We start from the raw sequence: 19,496 nt of genomic DNA, 5'->3' as shown, positions 1-19,496 counted from the left end.
AGGTGTGGTATTTCTGAGGACTTGGACCTGTGCCCTCTCCCCTTTACTCCCTACTCTTCTTAGGAAATTTCATTTACTCCCATTGCTTTAGAAACTGTCTCTATATTGGTGACTCCTAAATTTGCATCTCCATCTCAAATTTCTTCTCTAATTTGTTATCCAGCTTTCCCAGACTTAATAGCCAAGTAAGTGCCTGCTTAATATTTCTATTTGCATGTCTCAGAAAAATTTCAAAGTTAATATGCTTAAAATGGATCTCTTGATTCCCATCTTTCAATTAGTCCCACTCTGGTTCTCTCTCTTATTGCCTATGTCCATAAATGACACCACCTGCCACTTAGTCACTAAAGCTAGACAGCTGGAAATCATCTTAGACCACTCACCCACATTCAATCCATCAACAAATTTTTTTGGTTCCACCTCTTTTATACATACTGTTCATCTTCCCTCATCTCTCCATTAACTGCCTCTACCTTAGTCCAGGCCACCATCAGCTCTTGCCTAGCCTGATACAATTGCATCCTTGCCTTTAGACCTTCTACACTTGCCTTTCTCCAGTTAACTTTCCATAAAGCAGGTGGTATGAATTTTCTTACGAAGTAAGTAGGATCCTATCACTATCTGCCTAAAATCTTTTTTTTAAGATTTTATTTATTTATTTCTAGAGAGGGGAAAGGAGGGAGAAAGAGAGGGAGAGAAACTTCAGTGTGTGGTTGCCTCTCAAATGCCCCTTACTGGGGACCTGGCTTGCAACCCATGTGCCCTGACTGGGAATCAAACCAGCCTCCCTTTGATTTGTAGGCCGGCACTCAACCACTGAGCCACACCAGCCAGGACTACTTAAAATCTTTTAATTACTTCTCATTTCTCTGCAACAAAATTCTGACATTTTACTGTAACCTGCTGAATCTTGCGTGATCTGACCTCTGCTTACTTCTCTAAGCTCCTCTCATGCCACCATATGCAAACCATGCTCCAGTGACATCGAACTTGGATCATGTGCCCTGGCCAGTGTAGCTCAGTGGACTGAGCGCGGGCCTGCGAACCAGAGGATCGAGGTTCGATTCCCCGTCAGGGCACATGCCTGGGTTGCAGGCCAGTTCCCAGCAGGGGACACATGAGAGGCAACCGTACATTGATATTCTCTCCCTCTCTCCTTCCCTGCCCCTCTAAAGATGAATAAATAAAATATTTTTAAAAATTAAAAACAAACAAACTTGGATCATGTCCTGGAATTTTCCAAGCTGTTTTCTGCTTTGGGCCTTATTGCTCATTAATGATTCTCTCTGGAATATGCTGTCCTGCAGCTCTTATGACTGGTTCCTGTTCATCCTTTGGGTATCAGCTTAAATGTCAACTTTACAGAGAACCTTCTCTGACTATTTTTCTAAAGATGTTGCTGACTTATTGTAAGAACCCCACTAATTTTGTCATGACACTTATCTAAGTCTGTAATAATTTATTATTTTTTGTTCATTGTATATGTCCTTCATGAGGGCAGAGACTTTCTCTATGTCAAGAACTTCCTCACCCATTGAATTAGTTCTATCTGTGCCTATGTAGGCCTATGCCTACTTATTGAGTAGGTTCTCAATACATATTTATTAAATAAATGGATGGATGAAGTGGGCTATAAATAGGGGACCATACAATTATTATCAACTTTTCAGAGTGGAAGGAGGCACAACTACAAGTATACTTGAGATAACAGGCATATACCATGAATAGAAGAAGCACTGGGTTTTCAGAAATATCAGAAGCCAAAGTGACTCTGACTTTGTACCCTACAACATTTTTATTCAAGTGATGCAAAGTTAAGATGAATACCAAGGAAGGGAAGAAGGGGTATATGCAGCGAAGGGTGGTGTAGTAAGGGGAATGGGCTGACCTTTTCCTTTGCCTTGAGCTTAAATGGTAATGGTGTGTTTGGGAACCTCATATGTCTTTCTCTTCTCCCTCCCTCCCTCCCTCCCTCCCTCCTTCCTTCCTTCCTTCTTTTTCTTTCTTTCTTTCTTTCTTTCTTTCTTTCTTTCTTTCTTTCTTTCTTTCTTTCTTTCTTTCTTTCTTTTCTTTCTTTCTTTCTTTCTTTCTTTCTTTCTTTCTTTCTCTTTCTCCTTCTCCTCCTCCTTCTTCTCTTCCTTCTTCTTCACCTTTGCTTTCTTCTTCTTCCTCCTCCTCCCCTCCCCCTCCCCCTCCTCCTCTTCCCCCTCCTCCTCCTCCTTCTTTCTCTCTCTCCCTCTCTCTCTCATTTTTAAATATAGAATATCCAAGCTCTTCCCCATCAGGTACCTGTCTGAGTTACTGCCCAGCTGATTGATCCTAAGATTAGTATAGAGCCCCCCAAAGCAGAGGATCTAGGGGTTGCTTGAACTTGGAATTAGGAGGCCTGAGATCTATTCTCAGCTTAACCTTTAAGTATCCAAATGTCCTTGGGCAAATTGTTTTCCCTCTTCTGAAAGGTGAGAAGATTGTAAGGGATGATTTCTAAGGTCTCCTCCTCTTCCTCTAATATTTCATAACACCTTTGGGCAAGATGTCAGGAGAGCACTGATCACCCACCACACGCAAAGTGTTATAAGAGGCTTGCAGAGGCACTGAGAGGGGTGATATGACCCTCCTTCTGAGGAGACTTGTCAGCCCTATTGCTGAGGTGTAGAAAAATATATAATGCCTAGATATCAAAGGCAGTGATATTTGGATTCTATCAAACAAAAGGCAGGCAATCTCAAGGAGCAGATAAACCTCAAGGAGGAAGTGTTTGGGGTTGGAGAGGCTGTAGGTAGGGCAAAGATATTTCAGAGAAGGAAATGGTCTCAACTGGGATACAGACATTGCATAGGAACAATATATGCAAGGAACTGTCATAACCTGGCCTGTCTGGAACTGAGGAAGCCAGGGGTAAAATTGGAAAAGCAAGTTAGGAGCAGTTATCTCTGGGAAGGATAGTGGGCTGGGGGGAGAAGGGAATGAAGGTGATTATTTGCTTTTTGTCTTGTTTCTAAATTGTTTGAATTTTATGAGAATATATTAATAGAACAAATTTTTTTCATTTCTTTTTAAAAATTAATTTATTTTTAATTGTTGTTCAAGTACAGTTTTCTGTCTTTTACTCCCATTCCAGAAAAAAAGATTTTAATGTTACAGTAGGACAGTACCAACTTTAGGAGACTTAAAATGTCTAGCCACCCTGGAAGTGGATGCCCAGTGTCTGATCACGTGGTGCCTGCCAAGGGTGTCCCCTCAGAGAGCTGGACAGCAGGCCTCGTGAAGTGATCAACATGCCTTTGGCTAGAGATTTACTACATCTGTCTTGGAAGAGGAAAAGAAAAACAAAAAGAAACGACTAGTTCAAAGTCCAAATTCTTATTTCATGGATGTAAAATGTCCAGGCAGCTACAAGATCACCACAGTTTTCAGCCATGCTCAGACAGTGGTTCTCTGTGTAAGTTGTTTAACAGTGTTGTGCCAGCTGACAGGAGGAAAGGCTAGACTCACAGAAGGGNGCTAGAGATTTACTACATCTGTCTTGGAAGAGGAAAAGAAAAACAAAAAGAAACGACTAGTTCAAAGTCCAAATTCTTATTTCATGGATGTAAAATGTCCAGGCAGCTACAAGATCACCACAGTTTTCAGCCACACTCAGACAGTGGTTCTCTGTGTAAGTTGTTTAACAGTGTTGTGCCAGCTGACAGGAGGAAAGGCTAGACTCACAGAAGGGTGTTCATTTAGAAGAAAGCAACACAGCTTCCTGAATTTGTGTTGTATTACAGAAAGCCTTATTAGTTCGGTAATTCTACTTAATCTGCCAAGCTAATGTAATTTTATTTAATTTTGTAAGTATACAACAATGATTTTCTATTTTGGTGTCAGTTTTTCAATAAAGTTTTGATTGTGGGGAAAAAAAAAGTCTGGCCAGCCCTGGCCAGTATGGCTCAATGGATTGAGTGCCAGTGAACCTAAGGGTCACCGGTTCCATTCCCAGTCAGGGCACATGCCTAGATTGCGGGCCAGGTCCTCAATAGGGGGCAGATGAAAGGCAACCACACATTGATGTTTCTCTCCCTCTCTTTCTCCCTCCCTTGCTCTCTCTCTAAACATAAATAAATAAAATCTAGTTTAAAAAAGACAATATAATTTTTAAACTGTCTGGCCAAAGAATTAGGATTTTATTTCCTAGGATTGCAATTTTTATTTTATTTTTTTAATTAATTTATTTTTAGAGAGAGGGGAAAGGAAGGAGAGAGGGGAAGACACATCGATGTGTGGTTGCCTCTTGCACGCCCCCTAATGGGGACCTGGCCTGCAACCTAGGCATGTGCCCTGACCAAGAATTGAAATGAGCAACGGTTTGATTCCCAGGCTGGTACTCAGTCCACTGAGCCACACCAGTCAGGGCACATTTTTTAAAAAATCAGGTCATGATGAATTGAATTATGTGGTTTGTTAGATAAATATGGTAACACTGTGTTAGGTAGAGAGTTGAGAGGCAAAATACCAGTTATTGAGTTTGTGTGATAGTCAGGTACAAATACAAGAGATAGCCCAGTGGGGAGGCAAAGGTAATGGAGAGGAGGGAATAGTTGAGGAGGACAAACCGAAGAAAGATGACTAAATACAAAAGGTTCAGCAGAGGGAGACATCAGGGATGACCCAGAAGTAAGCCTCAGGCACTGAAAATGTCATTAACTACTGATGGAAACAGAGAAGTCAGAAGAGAAAATCAATTCTGTCACTCAAGTAGAAATTGCCCGTGAAATAACAGAGTCATGGTGCTTAGTGCTTGCACAAAGATGGGGATTTAGGAGTCATTAGCAGAGAAATGAAACTGGAATTTTAATTTTAATGTTGTTTAAAAATTTATTGATTTGAGAGAAACATAAATTTTGTCCCACTTATTTATGCATTCATTGGTTGATCCTTGTATGTGCCCTGACCAGGGATCAAACCCCCAACCTTGGGGTACCAGATGATGATCTGATCAACTGAGCTACCTGGCCAGGGTGAAACTGGAACTTTAGAGTATGTAACTTTTCCACAGCTGAAAGTAGGGAAAGAAATGTGTCCTGATTGTCAAGTTCATATTCTTGCACCCACACCACCTCAAGCCCCTAGCACAGGAGGACTGTGATGATTGAGGTCCCAGCTGATGGAGCTGAGAATCAAGACTACTTGGCTGAAAAATAAATTAATTACTTAATTTTTTAAAAAAGACTACTTGGCTGAAATGGAGGGAGTTAGAGATGAACTTGGACAAGTAGAAAATGCAAGAGGAACTTGATAGGACCATCAGAGTTCTGTGACAGGATGGGTAGATTCTTCAGATACTTGAGGACAAAGAGGTGATGGCAGTTGAGGCTTGAGAAGGATTCACACCCCACAAATTCCTCATAGAAACTGAAAGGAGGTGCATTTGAAGACAGTTGAGGAAGAGTATGAGAGAGAACTAGTGGAAAACTGGAGTAATTAGGGTTTCTTAGCTTGGAGAAAAGACGTGTTCGAAGGCCTGAATCCATGAGAAGTCCTAGAAGATTTGGTAGGCTTGAAATATAGCAGCGCCGATTCAGGTTAGACATGCAGCAAATGTCCTAATAAGCACTCCCAGGTGGGGAAGGACTGGCTTCCTTCTTTTAATGGTATTTCAGAACACTGTACAATGTACTTCTTTTCTCTCTTCAGCTTTGAATTGGGAGCTCTCCCGTTAAGAAGCAGGTGGTTGAATCAAGTGATCTGGTATAGGCTGCAAGAAGTTCTTGATGATGAAATGACAAGGGATCTTCTCAGGATTACCAAGTTCCATTTAGGTCTGCAGAGGTACCTGAGGAGCTGAGAAGAACATGGGAATAAATTTGGGTACCTGATGCACCACTGGGCCTTTCCCTAACCAACATCCCACCCACCCTCCTATCCATATTCCCACTTTCATTACTCATAGCTTCCCTATTCCCTCTCTGGCCAAGTTCAGTCTGAAGCTTCCTACAGCCCTGGCCTAATTTCCTTATTGCTTCCCACTGGTCATCATGCATCACTTTCTTGATGAAAAGGGCAGCCTGACAGGGTGAGCAGAGCACCAGTCATAGACAGTGTTGAAGGCCTTGGAGCCTAGTATTATGTCTTTAGCTGTCTCACTTGGCGATCCTGAGTGGGATAGTTTTCTCCTCTTCGCCAGCTTTCCTCCAGTGTAGGGAATGCTGCAGGTTTAGGTGGTTTGGAGCTCTAGTCCTACCAAATATTTTTAACCTCTTCTTTGCTCTGGTCCTAGCTTTCATTTCATTTTTCTCCCAATACAAACATCTAGACTCTAAATCACTGTCTTTTGTGATCAAGAATTGTGGGTAGTTTGTGATCTGGGGCTAGAAATTTGTCTTTCTCTGAATCCTGTTTTTCCTTCCTTTGTCCTCTAAAATAAACACCCCTCCTTTGGCATTCCTTTTGAAACTTTGACCTCTAATATAGACCATAATGGGTAGCCTTTTTCACTGAGCACCCCCTGAGAACCAGGATTCGGCCCTCCCAAGTCAGCAGGAATCAGGCTATCCACTTTATCATTCTAAGGAAGGCCTTTGCAAGTCAAAAGTTAGGTTTCTTCATTCTGGAGAAGGGCTGAGAAATGTGACTCTCCTATTTACAGAGCGGGGAGGAAGAGGACACCTTTCACTGCATATGAATGGTAGTCACTCTACAAAGCTGTCAGTACTGTAAAGATTATGGCTGGAGATCCCTGGGCTCCCAGAGTGCCTGGAGTGCAAGTGGTGCATGCAGAGTTTTGGTAGCAGGTCTGAATTAAAATCCATCTCCCTTGCGTTTAACTTTAGGTTGGATGCTTACCTTCTCTGAACCACTTTCCATAGTAGTAAGAGGGGGATAATTGTAACGTTTTAATTGGATTGTTTGGAGGATTAAAGGAGATAATATATATTAAGTTCATGACACTTAGTAGGAGTTCAGTCCTTTCCTTTCCACCCTTACCTGTATGATAACCCACCAGCAAGCCCTGAGGAGATTGGCAGGGGACCATCGGAAACTCTAGGAAAAGGAGCCCTAATTCCACACACAGCGAAAGTCAAGTGAAAAGAAGGCGGAGGAGAAGGAGGAAAACATTTGTAGGGGTCCGACAAGCATAAATATATTCTCCCTTTTAATCTAGACTGAGAAAATACGGGCTTTTTTCTCTAGGTGATGTGAAGTGCAGTGTCTGGATTTACTAAAATACGGGAATAGGCTCATAGGCATGTTTCCCTCATTGAATTGACTCCTCTTTCAGCAGACTGTGGCCAATCTCCCTGTCTTGGGTCCTGAACCTATTGAACATTGGGGTTTTACTGTTCTGTCACCTTAATGATAGCCCCCTTGTTAAGGGAGAACCAAAAGGGAAGGGGTGCAGGGTGGTAACTAATGAATCTGAATGGCACTGTAATGCCTTGGAATGAATCCCTGACAGGAAGGTGATGGATGTAGAGAAATTTGAATTCCTTTAGTTCCTGGGCCAGGGTCCCTGTGAGAGGATTGGTTGATGTGATTGATTGCCACGAAGGTAAGATGAATGAGGCTTGGAAGGAGTGGGACTATGGGCTTTTGGGGGAAGTTGACAAACTTTTCATGGAATTCCCAATTGCTCTCGGTTTCATTAGTGAAAACCTCAGATATAAATCCACAGAAAACACAAGGCATCTTATTCTTGAATGACAGTTTGGACAGGGCAGCAGGGATGGTTTTGTTTCTGAAAATCCCCCCTAAGATGATTTGGGAATGTCAGCAAGGTCCTGGGGAAAATGTCAAAGCAGCAGGTACCTAGGTTATTTGGTTGGAAATTTAGTTCAGAATAAAAGGAGAAAATCCTGGTTGTTCATTTCCCTCACACAGCATCACAACTCAGGTGTCATGATGGGTGTTTTGGCACCTGTTTACTGAGGGCTTAACTTCAAGACCATGTACCTTTATGTGTTTTTATTTCTCAGAGTCACAGGGAAACAATCTTTTGGTTGCCTGTTTTTCATCACAGTTCTGTGCTTAGGTAGCATCTCTTCCATTCCCGAATCTACTACCTCTACACCGCGCCCCCCCCCCCCCACATTTCCTTTCTGTTGCTAACCATAGTGTGTTTTTGTACCTTCCTTAGAATGAGGGAGATAGAGGGAATGTTCCATTTTTTTGACATAGGCTAAATTTTTATGGATTTCTTCTTGTCTCTGGCGTCTGTGGTTTTTAAAAACACCAGAGTGGACTCTAAAGGTACCTGCTTATGGTTTCTCTTGAGACACCAACTTTCTCAATGAACATCTTACCTTCCTTTTCACTCAAAAAAAAATAAGGCTTGGTTATTTCCTGTTGGTATTTTAAAAAAATAATTTATGCTTGGGCTTTGCAAAGAGGAGAGCCCCTCCCCCAACCCAGGTTGAAATTTTCAGATTTAGGACACCCATAGCTGTGTCCCCAGGGTCTTTTTGGGAAACTACTCCTCCCCCAAAGATTGCCAGTGGAAGATGTAGAAGTGCAAATGAGGGAGGCAGAATCCACAACTTTCCTAGTTTCTTGCCCTGGGGCCCAGGTCCTTGGTGTACAGACTCCCCAGGAAGCCCAAGTTAAGAATGTAAACACACTTTGAATATGGTTCAAGTTCAAAGGGCTTCCTTGTTCCTCAAGTTGCTTTGGTTGCATTAAAATAAGACCTTTTAAATCTGGGAGTCTGGATTGTTTTCCTCTTGGCCAGTTCCTTAGTTTCAGTTTTATTATCTGTTGAATACAGACATCAGGGGCTTGGATAGTCTCAGTGTCTCCCTTAGCCTTGTGCCTAATTGGAACACAGAAGCAGGGTTTCCTATTCCTTTTCTGATCCTAAGTTTTCCAAAGGGAGAAATAAAAGGTCTCAGCTGGATATACATTCTAGAAGCATTTATTACAAAATAAAGTTCAGTTTCCAGTCTGGGAAAATAACAAAATAGAGTCATTTTACAGCTCTTTGCAGGTAAATCTCTCTGGGGTCTGGATAAGTTGTTGTCACCTGTCCACTTACTGGGACTCTCGTACCATTATTACTTCTCCGTGGCCCCAGAGATGGTTTCTGAGCTGGAAAAGTCCTCAGGTTACGTTGGCTCCTGGTTTCCCCCAGGTTGGGTGGGAAGAATTTTTCAAAAGTGCATTCATTACTCAGGTGAAAAACCTAACACCCGAAAGCCGCCCACTCACTAGGCAGGTATCTGTCTCTGCCCACTCATCTGCATGAACTTGTAGCTGGTCTTTTTGGAGCCAGGCGGAATATGGGGAAGTTGCTCCTTTGGGAATCCAGACAGAACTCTTTCATTTTTTGCTTCCATTCCTTCTGATTCTTCAGCACAGCTGTGTTGAATGTGGTCGGAAACTTGCAGGGAACAGTATTGGAAGGTCCTTCTGGATATGGATTCCAAACCAAACCAGCTGCAGAAGTACAGATGTAAACATCAGGAAGTACCTTGTAGGAAGACGAAATGTGCTGTGCCCAGATAAGGAGGCCCAGGTTCTCATTTCAGCTCTGTCAAGAGTATGCTGTATAGTCTTAAGCCTCAATTTTCCCATGTATAACAGATATCAAGAGGACTACAGGCCAACCCTGTTATCCAATCTACTTTCCAACTGTTATCCAATCTACTTTCCAACTGTTATCCAATCTACTTTCTCCAACAGAGAAGCTGTATCCCCCTCCATTGTCATTCAGTTGAGCAATAATTTTGTGTGGGTGTTATCAGGTGCTGCCTTTGCCTAGGGGCCAAGTACTGACTGGGGAGGCTGTGCAATAGTACTTGTTCACCACATGCCTACACTGGTCACACTTGACTGTACAGCACCAGTGAAATTTGCAGTTACAGCTGCTGATGGCCTCAGTTCTCCTTTCTTCCACCTGCAGGCCACACTCAGTGCACAGGTGCCCACAGCTGTGTCGTTCCCACCTGGATGTGTTGTGGCTGTTGTGCAGACACTCCCGACCCTCTGTGCCATAGACACCCAGGCTGGAATTTCGGATGCAGTAATCTGGTGACTCCTCTAAAAAGATCAGCTCAGCCTCTGCACTAGGAAGGAAGGCCTCAGTGGGTGCCCAGCGGCCCTCGGCACTGTTTCCGGCCCTTAGCTGCCGCTTATCCATCTCAATTTTCAGTGCCCGGTCATACTTGGCCTTTAGGTAGTCCCCCATCTCCCGGAAGTCAGCCAGCTGCAGCCAGCATGTCTGGATGCTGCAGCTCCCTGAGATGCCGTGGCATTTGCAGGTCCTTTTCATAGTGGCTCTCACTGTCTTCAGAGAGAGAGAGAAAGAGAGAGAGAACAAATGAGAGAATAGCTCTGGGTAGGGAAGACCAAAAGTTAGCAATTAAATAGGATATTTTAGGGTTGTGCTTCTTAACTTTGTAGGAACATCAGAATTACTTGGGGAAGGCCATGAAAAATATGTATTCCTGGGCCCTCCTTCAGATCTTATCAATTAGAGTGTTCAAGGGTTTCAGGACCTGGGTACTGGTGATTTTAAAGCTCCCCTGGGAAATTCTTAAGGAAAGCCAGACAAGTGTTTAAAAGGTTACTGGAAACCTAGTCTCCAGGCCCAAACTTCATCACTTGTTGAGCTTGTAGCTTTATCTGCCCAATTGGAATAAGGATGATCAAGAAAGTACTGGTAAATTATAGAGAAAAATATGGTCATTGGCACTGTTACTGTTTTGAAGCTGGGGGATAGAGTATTTGTGAGGAGCTGGATTTGTGCTCTGGACCCTCTCCCAGAGGGAAAGAAGTTCCTGGAGTTGGACCCCCCCTACCCCAAAGCAATTATCCATAGTTGTAATTGCTTTGAAGACCTCTTCCTTTTGCCCTGGACAACCAGAACATCTAAATATAGGTTCAAAGGGAAATTTCTATGCTCTTGGCTCTAAATCCAACTTGCTCCCAGATCTGAGATCAGAATACTCCAGGGATTGCTACCCCACCAGAAGTCTCAGCAGAGAATAAACCCTCCAGAGAAACCTAGGTCAGTCCCAATCCCTTGAAGCTGAGACAGACTTTAAGACAGGGGCTGGATGATAAGCTCCTGTTAATTTCCTAGAACATGCAGTTGAAAGGGTTAAAAATTTAAGTCATGGAAGCAAGGCCTGCGGAGGGGCCAGAGCACAAGGGGTAGTGATAAAGGGACTAGACTAGAAGATATGAGTTCACTATCTGGCTATGATGCTTGTTAGTTAGTCGTATTGCCTTGGCTAAGCCATTTGGCTTGACCTTAACTGGTTTTGTCATCCAGAGAGTGGGAGAGTCATCCCAGTCCTGCTGAGTGGTGTGAGAATGAAACTTGGATAGGAGATAGCTCTTGTAAGCTGTGAAGGGCTGTACAGATATGAAGCTGTTGCCAATACCAAGCCTGATGGCTGACTGGCCAACTCCTATACCCACCAGCCTGCCCGCCCTGTTGTTGTGAAGGTTCATCAGGGCTCTGGCATCCTTTCCCTTCTCCAGGCTGTCCACAAAGAGTTTGGAGATCCTTTCCCCAAAGTCTACATTGTCGCTGCAGCCTCCCCAGATCCAGCCATGGCCTCCTACACATAAGAACAGAGTAAGTTCTGCATACAGTTCCCTACCAAGTCCCAGGAGAAGAGCCATGGTCATGTTGGCTGGCATGGCCAAGCCATTCCCATATGCTCTAGAATCATGTAAAGCTGCAGCTAAAGGTGAGACAGAGAAATGGAGGTACTTGGGGTGGGGCAGGGGAATCCTGTTCCAAAGCCAACTGTCCACAGTTCAGGTACTTCCCAGCTCTCAGCAATTAGTCTCTATACCCACAGTGAAAGCAGACACACTGAGGATGGCCTAGCTAACCTCAAAGGTTCATCTTAGGTCAGACATTCTGGACTTCTGCACCATTGCCCTTTAATAGTCTTGTTAGAGTCACCTCTTCCCTTATCAGTGAGAAATCTGAGTAAGTCTTAGGTGACAAATACTTGAGTGCTCTGGATTATGGACAAGCCATTTAAACCCTGATATATGAGGGTTAGCTTTAAACTGTTTCTGGCTTCCTCATTTATAGACGCCTTGTTTTAGAGCTCTGTGCTACGTGCTGTCCCTGGAATCATGGACCCTGGCTCAGCTCTCAGGAGAGTCTAGGTCTAGGACCTCCCACCCATGAAGTTGCTCTTGGAGTCCAGAGGTTTGAGGGAGCTGGAGCTGTGCCCCTGAAAGGCTTCCCTCAGCCTTTCCCTGGAAGACTTTAGTCTGCACGTAGCTCTGTACTCTTCACCTGTTCCTCTCATCTGGAAGCCCAGCTTACCTGTTTTCCCATTTTTTGACTCATCACAGCTGCAGTTTTCAAAGTCGCCCATGCTGCAGTTCTTGGTGATGGTGTGCATGACTCCAGCAGAGCTGATAGCATGAATGAATGCAGTCTCCCGGGTGGCTTTGGAGAGAGAAGGGGAACTGGGAACATGGACTCTGATGACCCAAAGCAGAGGCTTTGGAGAAGCAATGCTGTTTCTCTCCCTGGTCCTCTGCCCCCTTTGGGTTTAAGAGGATGTTCTTACACTTGAGAAAACAACATGAATCTCCTTACTTCATCTTTGTTCAGGCAGGAATGAGCATTCCCATGCTACAGAGAGGGAAGGAATGTAAAACCCAGAAACAGAGCAATGAGGCCAAGGCCACGTTCCTCTCCAGCTGTGTGTGGTGTTGGGGCCAGGGCTCTTCTCTCCTGAAGCCCAGCCTAGGCCTCTGGTCACTAGCCACTGCTTTTGATCCCAGGCAGTGAGGACTTAGGGCCATGAGGCTGTCTTAGGAAAAACAGAAGGGCCTTTTCTTCTTTCTGACATGAAACTAGGGCTATGTAATAATCATAATGATCATGGCTCCCATGTACTGAGAGCTCCCATGTACTAAGCTTGTATCTTCTTAAACTCTTTATAAAGATTGTCCCGTTTCATTTCCACATACTCCTCATTTTTCTGTATAACGCACAGAGATGTTTCTTTTTATCTCCATTTTCTTTACTCCTTCCCCCAACTCTTTTTAGGCAGCTCTTTATGGTTCCTGTGTAAATGACTTTTATGCAAACTGCTACACATACTTACGAATACCCCCGCCCCCATGCATGCACATACCCCGCCTGAGGCACAGCTCAGTGTGATCTCTCAGCTCCTCAGCTGTTGGGGTTTTTTGACAGCTGGGCAGATGGGGAACTCCCTCAGAGGCTGCAAACACAGAGCCTTTTCCCCATTTTTATTTCATCCAAATCAGTGTAAGATAAGTATGTACAAATATCAAACACAGACATGCATTAAACAAATACAGTAATTACATTTGTATAGAAACACCTTTGTATTCACCTCCTTCAACCCTTACAATATTCCTGGTGAGATAAACAGAGCTGGCGTTATGACAAAATGACAAAACGGGTTGACAGAAGGAAAGTAATTCTCTCAATGTTACACAGACAAGAGGTGGTGGGTCAGCAGATAACTCTTATTTCACTGTGCACATATATGCTACACACTCACACATATTACAAACCCATCTTCATGCACCTATATCCCCTTGCACAGGTACACAAACTTACCACTTCTCAGCCTATTGTGAGTAGACAGCTGGAGAGCATTTTCAGGGCAGTTCCAGCGTTCCCAAGCAAACTGGAACTTACACTCTTCGATGCCACTCTGGGCACCCAGGGCCACACTGGTAGTGTAGGTCAGGTAGGCCTTGCCAAAGGAAAAGGACTATGAGCTTCAGCCCTGGCTCAGATCAGGTTGTCACATCAGGAGTGTGGGGAGCAGGACTTAAATGGGTTAGCTGTCCATTAAGGAATAGGCATGGGCCCCTCTGGGTGAAGGACTTCTGGCACTCTCCCCCCTCCCCTCTTTTCCTTCTCTAGAAGAATTCCCTTAGGAAGCTGGGTGGGGAAAACAGAAGTCAGGGACATCCTACCTTGGGACCTGTTATGAGGAAATTGTTCACTGACCTACCAAAAAGAGAAAAAGCGAGGCATTGGTGAACAGGGCTGAGATAATGAGGGCTTCCTTGCCAGGGAGTAAAGGATTGGGGGGAAGCACTTACCAGGCAGAGGCACTGAAGGTGGCACAGCATATGCCCACAGCCACCCTGAGCATAAACAGATCCCCCATGTCCCTGCCCACCCGTAGGGGACCAGACTCAGCCCAGGGACAAATCCAGAGAAAAAGTGAGGAGGGGCAGGGTCTTTGTCAGTATTTATGTGGGGAAATTCTGAATGGCCAAGGGGGAAAAATCAACAGCTCTTCTCATTTGTCCCTCACTGGCAGGGCTGCTGGAGCCATTGACCCAATGGGGGACCAGGGAGGAGGGACTCAGCCCAAAGCCTCAAGAAAAGTCCCGCCCCACCTCACCCTTCCAGCCCTTCTCCCCTCCCAGGCTGACAGAGGGTCTGAAGTCTTTTTACACCCTGGAGGTATCTTTCCTCTACAAGTCAGACTTCTGTCTCTTCCTGCTTGAGGGCTCATTTCTCAGAATCTTGTAGCCTGGAGCAGGCCAAGTTCCTAACCCTGAAAGGATGTCACCTGTCCTTTGCAGCTGCAGTGTCCTTATTTGTCAATGAAACCCCAAGCCTTGCCCAGCCTTTATCTCTAAGGTGTTAACAATTATGTAGGGAACCCATGTAAGGAGGTGCACTGTTTCTGCCTCCTATCTTGGTGACCATGAAGCAGAAACACTTTAGAGGTCATCTCTGCAACAGTGCCTTCTAGCACATTCTACCAAAGTAAGTTCTCATATGACATGAAACTAGAATGAAAGAATGAAATTTCTTTCATTCCTAATAGTCTATCATTTTGTACTTGAGAATTAGATCTCCAGTTTGTTAGCTGCTTGTGTATGTGGGAATCAACCTTTGGGCACCCAGGGCTGTATTTGAAAAGACTGGTGGCTTTCTGTTTCATACCACTTTGTTTCAAGGACATCGGCCCTTTAGGCAGGAATCTGTCTTTTAGATTCACTTCAGATTTGTAGTGCTTAAGAAGATGACTAGATGGATGAGCAAATGATGGAATGAATAATTTTGCCTGCTAGTAGGGACCTGAGGTGCCATTAGGTAGGATTGGGGATTATGGTGAAGGGGTAGAGATTTCCCTTAGTTGTAGATTTTCCTTAGCACTTCCCTAAGGCTGGGGTTCAGAGGGAAGTACAAGTGGGAAGTCGGAGTCCTGACTCAGTACCGTGTGACTGTGGGTTTCCAGGTCACTTCCCAGTACCCCAGACCTGATTTGGATGAGGAACAGAGCTTAGGCTTCCACTCAACTGACGGGGATCAGGGTGAAGGAGTCCCCAGGCCTTTTTGGGGCAACTCAAAGTATGAGTTAGGATTGGTGTCAGTCTGCAAACTGTTATCTTTCTGATAAGGTAAATGCAGAAATGAAAATGTTTAGAAATTTGTATAACCATTTGATGAAATAATTTTAGATATGTTGAATCTAATAAGAAATTTGGGCTCCTATTTTTTATGCCCTTTTTTAAATTTCATTTTTCTGGAAGCATAGGTACTAATGTCACAAATGCCAAATGTCCTTGATGGGCTAAAGCTCTGCCTCAGCCCAACAAACGCTTCCTCTGCTTGCTTGTGGGCTTCTCTCCTTGGGGAAAAGAGACATTGGGGGCTTGAGTCACTTGGGGAAAAAGCACACTGAGTTTGTCCCAGTGGCCCATCCTCTGTTTCCTACTAGTTCCGATCAGGAATTTAATTTTAGCTCTAACTTCTTAAGACAGCAGGGTTGATTTCCATGCTACTCACTGTGGGGTCAGATCAGGGCTCATGTTAGCCCTAAGGAAGTCCCCTCACACCCCATGAAAGAGTTTTAGGAGTGACTCCAAATTCACTTCCTGTTTGATAGACTGAGTCTTATTCCTCTTTGTCCCTCGTAGCACCAGGCATTTAGTTAGTACTCTATAAACACCTTCCTTTATCTTCTAGGAAGCAGAGAAGTTAGTGTGCTAGATCCCGCTCAGATTCTCTAAAGGTCATATAATTTCTTTAAAAGGAGCTTAAGATGTTAAGGAAAGGCCATTACTCCAGGTATGGGGAGTCCTGGTTTTGGCCTCTAATCTGTTGAGTGACCTTGGGCCAGTTATTAACTACTAAATGGACTCAGTCTCTTCATTTGTAAAATGAGGGAGTAGGGAAGATGTTGAATGTTGAATGACCTATAAACATTTTCCCAACTCTTTTGAATGCTTCAATCCTAATTTTAAGATTTGCAGCATCTATTAATCTCCCAGGTAATTGTAGGCCAGGAATGGTTAACTGTTGCCTTCCCTACCTGTCAGCTTGGGAATCATCTTAGTTATCTTTGAATCCTTCAGTTGGCCATCAAGATAGACCCATAAGATAGATACCTGGAGGGCAATCAGTACCTCCTTCAGAGTCCTTTCTGGCTCTGTCTACATAGGACATATGGGCTGGACTGACAGCAGTCCTTCATTGTGGACACAAGTTTCCTGGAAGGAGAGAAGAGCCAGAGAAAGGAGCTTACTCCACTCTAGCCTACGAATCATTTGCAGTCCACCTGTGCATCCATTTCCTTAACCCCAGATCTATTATCCCATTAGTTTTTAATGATGATAGAACTCTTGCTTTCTCTCTTTCCAGAATGGAAATCTGGAATGAAAACTAGAGCAGAAGATGACAATAGAGACAGAGTGGGCCCATGACAGGACAGACAAAATAGTGTCCCTGAACCAGTGGTGTGCTGGTAGATTTCAGCAACCAGCTTTGGTGTGACAGAAGCCATAATTGGTAGCGTTTGCTGATTTTCATGGTTTACATACTTTCACCATGGCCAATTTCAAATTCCCAACGTGGACTTGGGAAGAAATGAGCAGTAGCACATCATCCATCATACAGTATTTCTGCCATAAAAGTAGAAACAACAGATGTAAATAACCTTGAGTATAGCTAATAGTAAGATGTAAAATAACTAGGAAATGATGAATTTTGAGTACTTATCTTTGCTTTTAATATGATTTATTTAATTGTAGGTTTATATAATTTAATTTTTAATAATAACTATTTTTTAAAAAGATTTTACTTATTTATCTTTAGAGAGGAAGGGAAGGAGAGAGGGAGAGAAATATCAATGTGTAGTTGCCTCTCGTGTGTCCCCTGCTGGGAACTGGCCTGCAACCCAGGCATGTGCCCTGACTGGGAATGGAACCATGATCCCTTAGTTCACAGGCCTGTGCTCAATCCACTGAGCTACACCAGCCAGGGTTAATAACAACTATTTTACAAAATTATTTAATTGTTGTTCAAGTATAGTAACAACTATGTTTAATAACCAGTTTGAAAAATTCTGGAAAATTTAATAGTCAGTGTTCAAAGCCAGGAACCACATTCAAGCAAACCATTAGAGCCATGTGTCTTGCCCCTAGGCCATTGGGAGATAAAATGCAACCTACATTGTGGACTTTAACACAAAATGCATTTTTTTTGTTACAATCACATATAAGGCTATAAGTCTTGCTGAGCTATAGGTCTTGCTACCTGCCCTAAAGGAGCTTAGAATTCAGTAAGTAGGAGGTAATGTGTGTCTAACTATAATGAAGGGTAGAAGATGGTAAGTAGAATACAATAAATAAATCCAGGTACCTATGGAAAGGTATTCATGGAGCTAGAAAGGAGGTGGGACCAGATCAAAAGAATCTGGGAAGGGACAAATTCCCTTCCACCTTTGATATTGAGAATGTTGAGATTCCAGGAGTCCTAAGCAAGCACTGGGGGTTTCCAGTGGTTTGGGACAGTCTTGGCAAACCAGGATGGTTGGTCACTCTGTGATGATGATGGTGTGCATCCCAGGCCAACACTTCTTTCCAAGTGTGCACTTTCACTAAACTCCCCAAATCCATGTTCTCCCACTTTTCTTTTCCAGGCTTCTCCCAGGGCTCTGAGCCTACAGGGGCTAATTCCACTGCAGAGCAATTTGGGAGAAGGTGTGGAGTAGAAGGGTGGAGGGTGGCTGGAGAATGCCAGGAGAGAGAGAGAGAGAGGATTTCTGACTTTTTACACTCCTCTGCTAATTAGATAAGGAGGGTGGGAAGGGGGAGATTGGGCCTCCATGCATATTCCCCTGAGCTGTGACACTGAGCAGAGCTCAGGGATTCTCCATCTCTGGTCTTACCCCTCCTCCCTGGAAGCTTGTCTCTTCCCGCCCCCCGGGGATACTTGACTTCCAGTCCAAATGCCACAGCTGCTTGAGCTCCTGACTCTCCCTTTGGCCCTCAATTTAGTCTCAGTGACTTGCAAACTTCCTCAACAACATGCCCAGAGAAGGAAGAGTAGAATACTTCCATTTCTCTCTCAGACCTGGGCTTCCTTGTGAGGGGAGGAGATGAGGCCCTCCTGAATGGGAAAGGGAACAGTTGGTGGTCGGTCTGTTGAACGCATGGGCCTGTGAGAGCTGGGGTACCTTCAGGAGGCTAGGTCTGCAAGCCATGACTAGATTTGTTTCATGTTGGAAGGTGTGTTTCCATCATCAATCTGGAAGCTCCCGAGGGCTAGGCCTTGTCAATCCCTAGTACATAGGGCTCTCTCCAAGGAGAGCAGCATATTTTTCTTATCGGAATGAGATGTCCAGGTGGCAGAAGCTCCATCTTCACCATTAGCCTAAGGAGGTGTGGAGCTGGAGGGGTTCCTCCAGTGAGACTCCCATTTCAATCGGCACAAAACCCCTTGCTTATACCTTTCATTCTTTCACCATTCTAAACACCCATCTCTGGATACATGGTAGGGCACAGAAATGCCCAATTAATCTTTCTTAATTGATCATTGGGAAAGAAAGTATGGAGATAATTGTGGGATTTTATTAGTTTTCAGAGAAATATACATTCATTTACTCATTCTAAAAATGGATCTGGCACAAATAACACCCCTTTTTTATTATAAAATCTTTTATTACAAAATCATAGGTATGTAATCCTGTATCATGTCACACGCTATCACACCATATGACATTTTAGGTGAAATGTTCAAATTAAAACTATCAATTAGTACACTCATATTATTATCCTAACAACCACACTCAGGCAGGTGTTACTTCTGCTGGGCCCTGCATTCACCTGCTGAGTTCACACCAGTACTGACACTTACGGATCTAAGGTAAATTATCCTTAGTTTATATTTTTATCCTGAAGTAGTTCTCAGTCTGATCTGAGAGAGAAAACTATAACTAGTTTATAATACTACCACAGTGAGATAAAGTACCCTGTGGAAAGGTTAGAGGGGGAGTGAGGGTAATTAAACACTGCCATAGAAGAGGACTTCTGATGGAGACCTGCCATCTGGTGGCAGGGAGTGGTACACCAGGCTCTTTGTTGCTTGCATGTGGGATTCAATACCTCAATTTCAGCCTTTACTGAGCACCTGCCTAATGGGTGGACAGCTCCGAGATGGCACTGGGGTGGGTGTACAGTAACCCTTCTAACATAATCTTGACCTTGAAAAACTTGTGGATATAAGATATAGATGAGAAAGTTATCAACCAAAA

General features: G+C 43.9%; 2 protein-coding genes across 3 annotated transcripts; one reads left to right on the top strand and one right to left on the bottom strand.

The window, feature by feature from the left end:
* Positions 1–3,540: 3,540 nt before the first annotated feature.
* Positions 3,541–3,899, top strand: LOC118998782 (40S ribosomal protein S27-like). Its single transcript, XM_037063198.1, has one exon. It carries the CDS (start codon positions 3,587–3,589, stop codon positions 3,812–3,814), a length of 228 nt encoding a protein of 75 aa, XP_036919093.1. The 5' UTR covers positions 3,541–3,586; the 3' UTR covers positions 3,815–3,899.
* A 5,101-nt stretch (positions 3,900–9,000) lies between these two features.
* WNT8A (Wnt family member 8A) lies at positions 9,001–14,111 on the bottom strand. Of its 2 annotated transcripts, XM_037063175.1 has the most exons (7): positions 14,044–14,111; positions 13,915–13,948; positions 13,550–13,688; positions 12,272–12,397; positions 11,401–11,543; positions 9,729–10,261; positions 9,001–9,409 (listed from the first exon to the last, which is right to left on the bottom strand). In XM_037063175.1, the coding sequence occupies exons 1-7, from the start codon at positions 14,109–14,111 to the stop codon at positions 9,325–9,327; spliced, it is 1,128 nt and encodes a 375-aa protein (XP_036919070.1). In that variant the 3' UTR covers positions 9,001–9,324. The 2 variants fall into 2 exon arrangements, with proteins under 2 accessions (XP_036919070.1, XP_036919080.1); XM_037063185.1 differs by lacking the exon at positions 9,001–9,409 and having other exon boundaries at positions 9,629–10,261.
* Positions 14,112–19,496: the final 5,385 nt, after the last annotated feature.

This window comes from Sturnira hondurensis, unplaced genomic scaffold (assembly GCF_014824575.4).
Source record: "Sturnira hondurensis isolate 20B ecotype Veracruz unplaced genomic scaffold, ASM1482457v3 Scaffold0001120, whole genome shotgun sequence".
Lineage (NCBI taxonomy): Eukaryota > Metazoa > Chordata > Mammalia > Chiroptera > Phyllostomidae > Sturnira > Sturnira hondurensis.
This window is presented reverse-complemented; position numbering and strand designations above follow the sequence as displayed.

Bases quoted from the DNA above. Each gene is read 5' to 3' on its own strand.
- LOC118998782 (XM_037063198.1), top strand. From the start codon at position 3,587: ATGGATGTAAAATGTCCAGGCAGCTACAAGATCACCACAGTTTTCAGC.
- WNT8A (XM_037063175.1), bottom strand. From the start codon at position 14,111: ATGGGGGATCTGTTTATGCTCAGGGTGGCTGTGGGCATATGCTGTGCC. The intron at 13,689-13,914 runs GTAGGATGTCCC...TCCTTTGGCAAG, and splicing joins TCCTCATAACAGGTCCCAAG to GCCTACCTGACCTACACTAC. The intron at 10,262-11,400 runs GTGGGTATAGGA...CTCTCTCTGAAG, and splicing joins ACAACAGGGCGGGCAGGCTG to ACAGTGAGAGCCACTATGAA.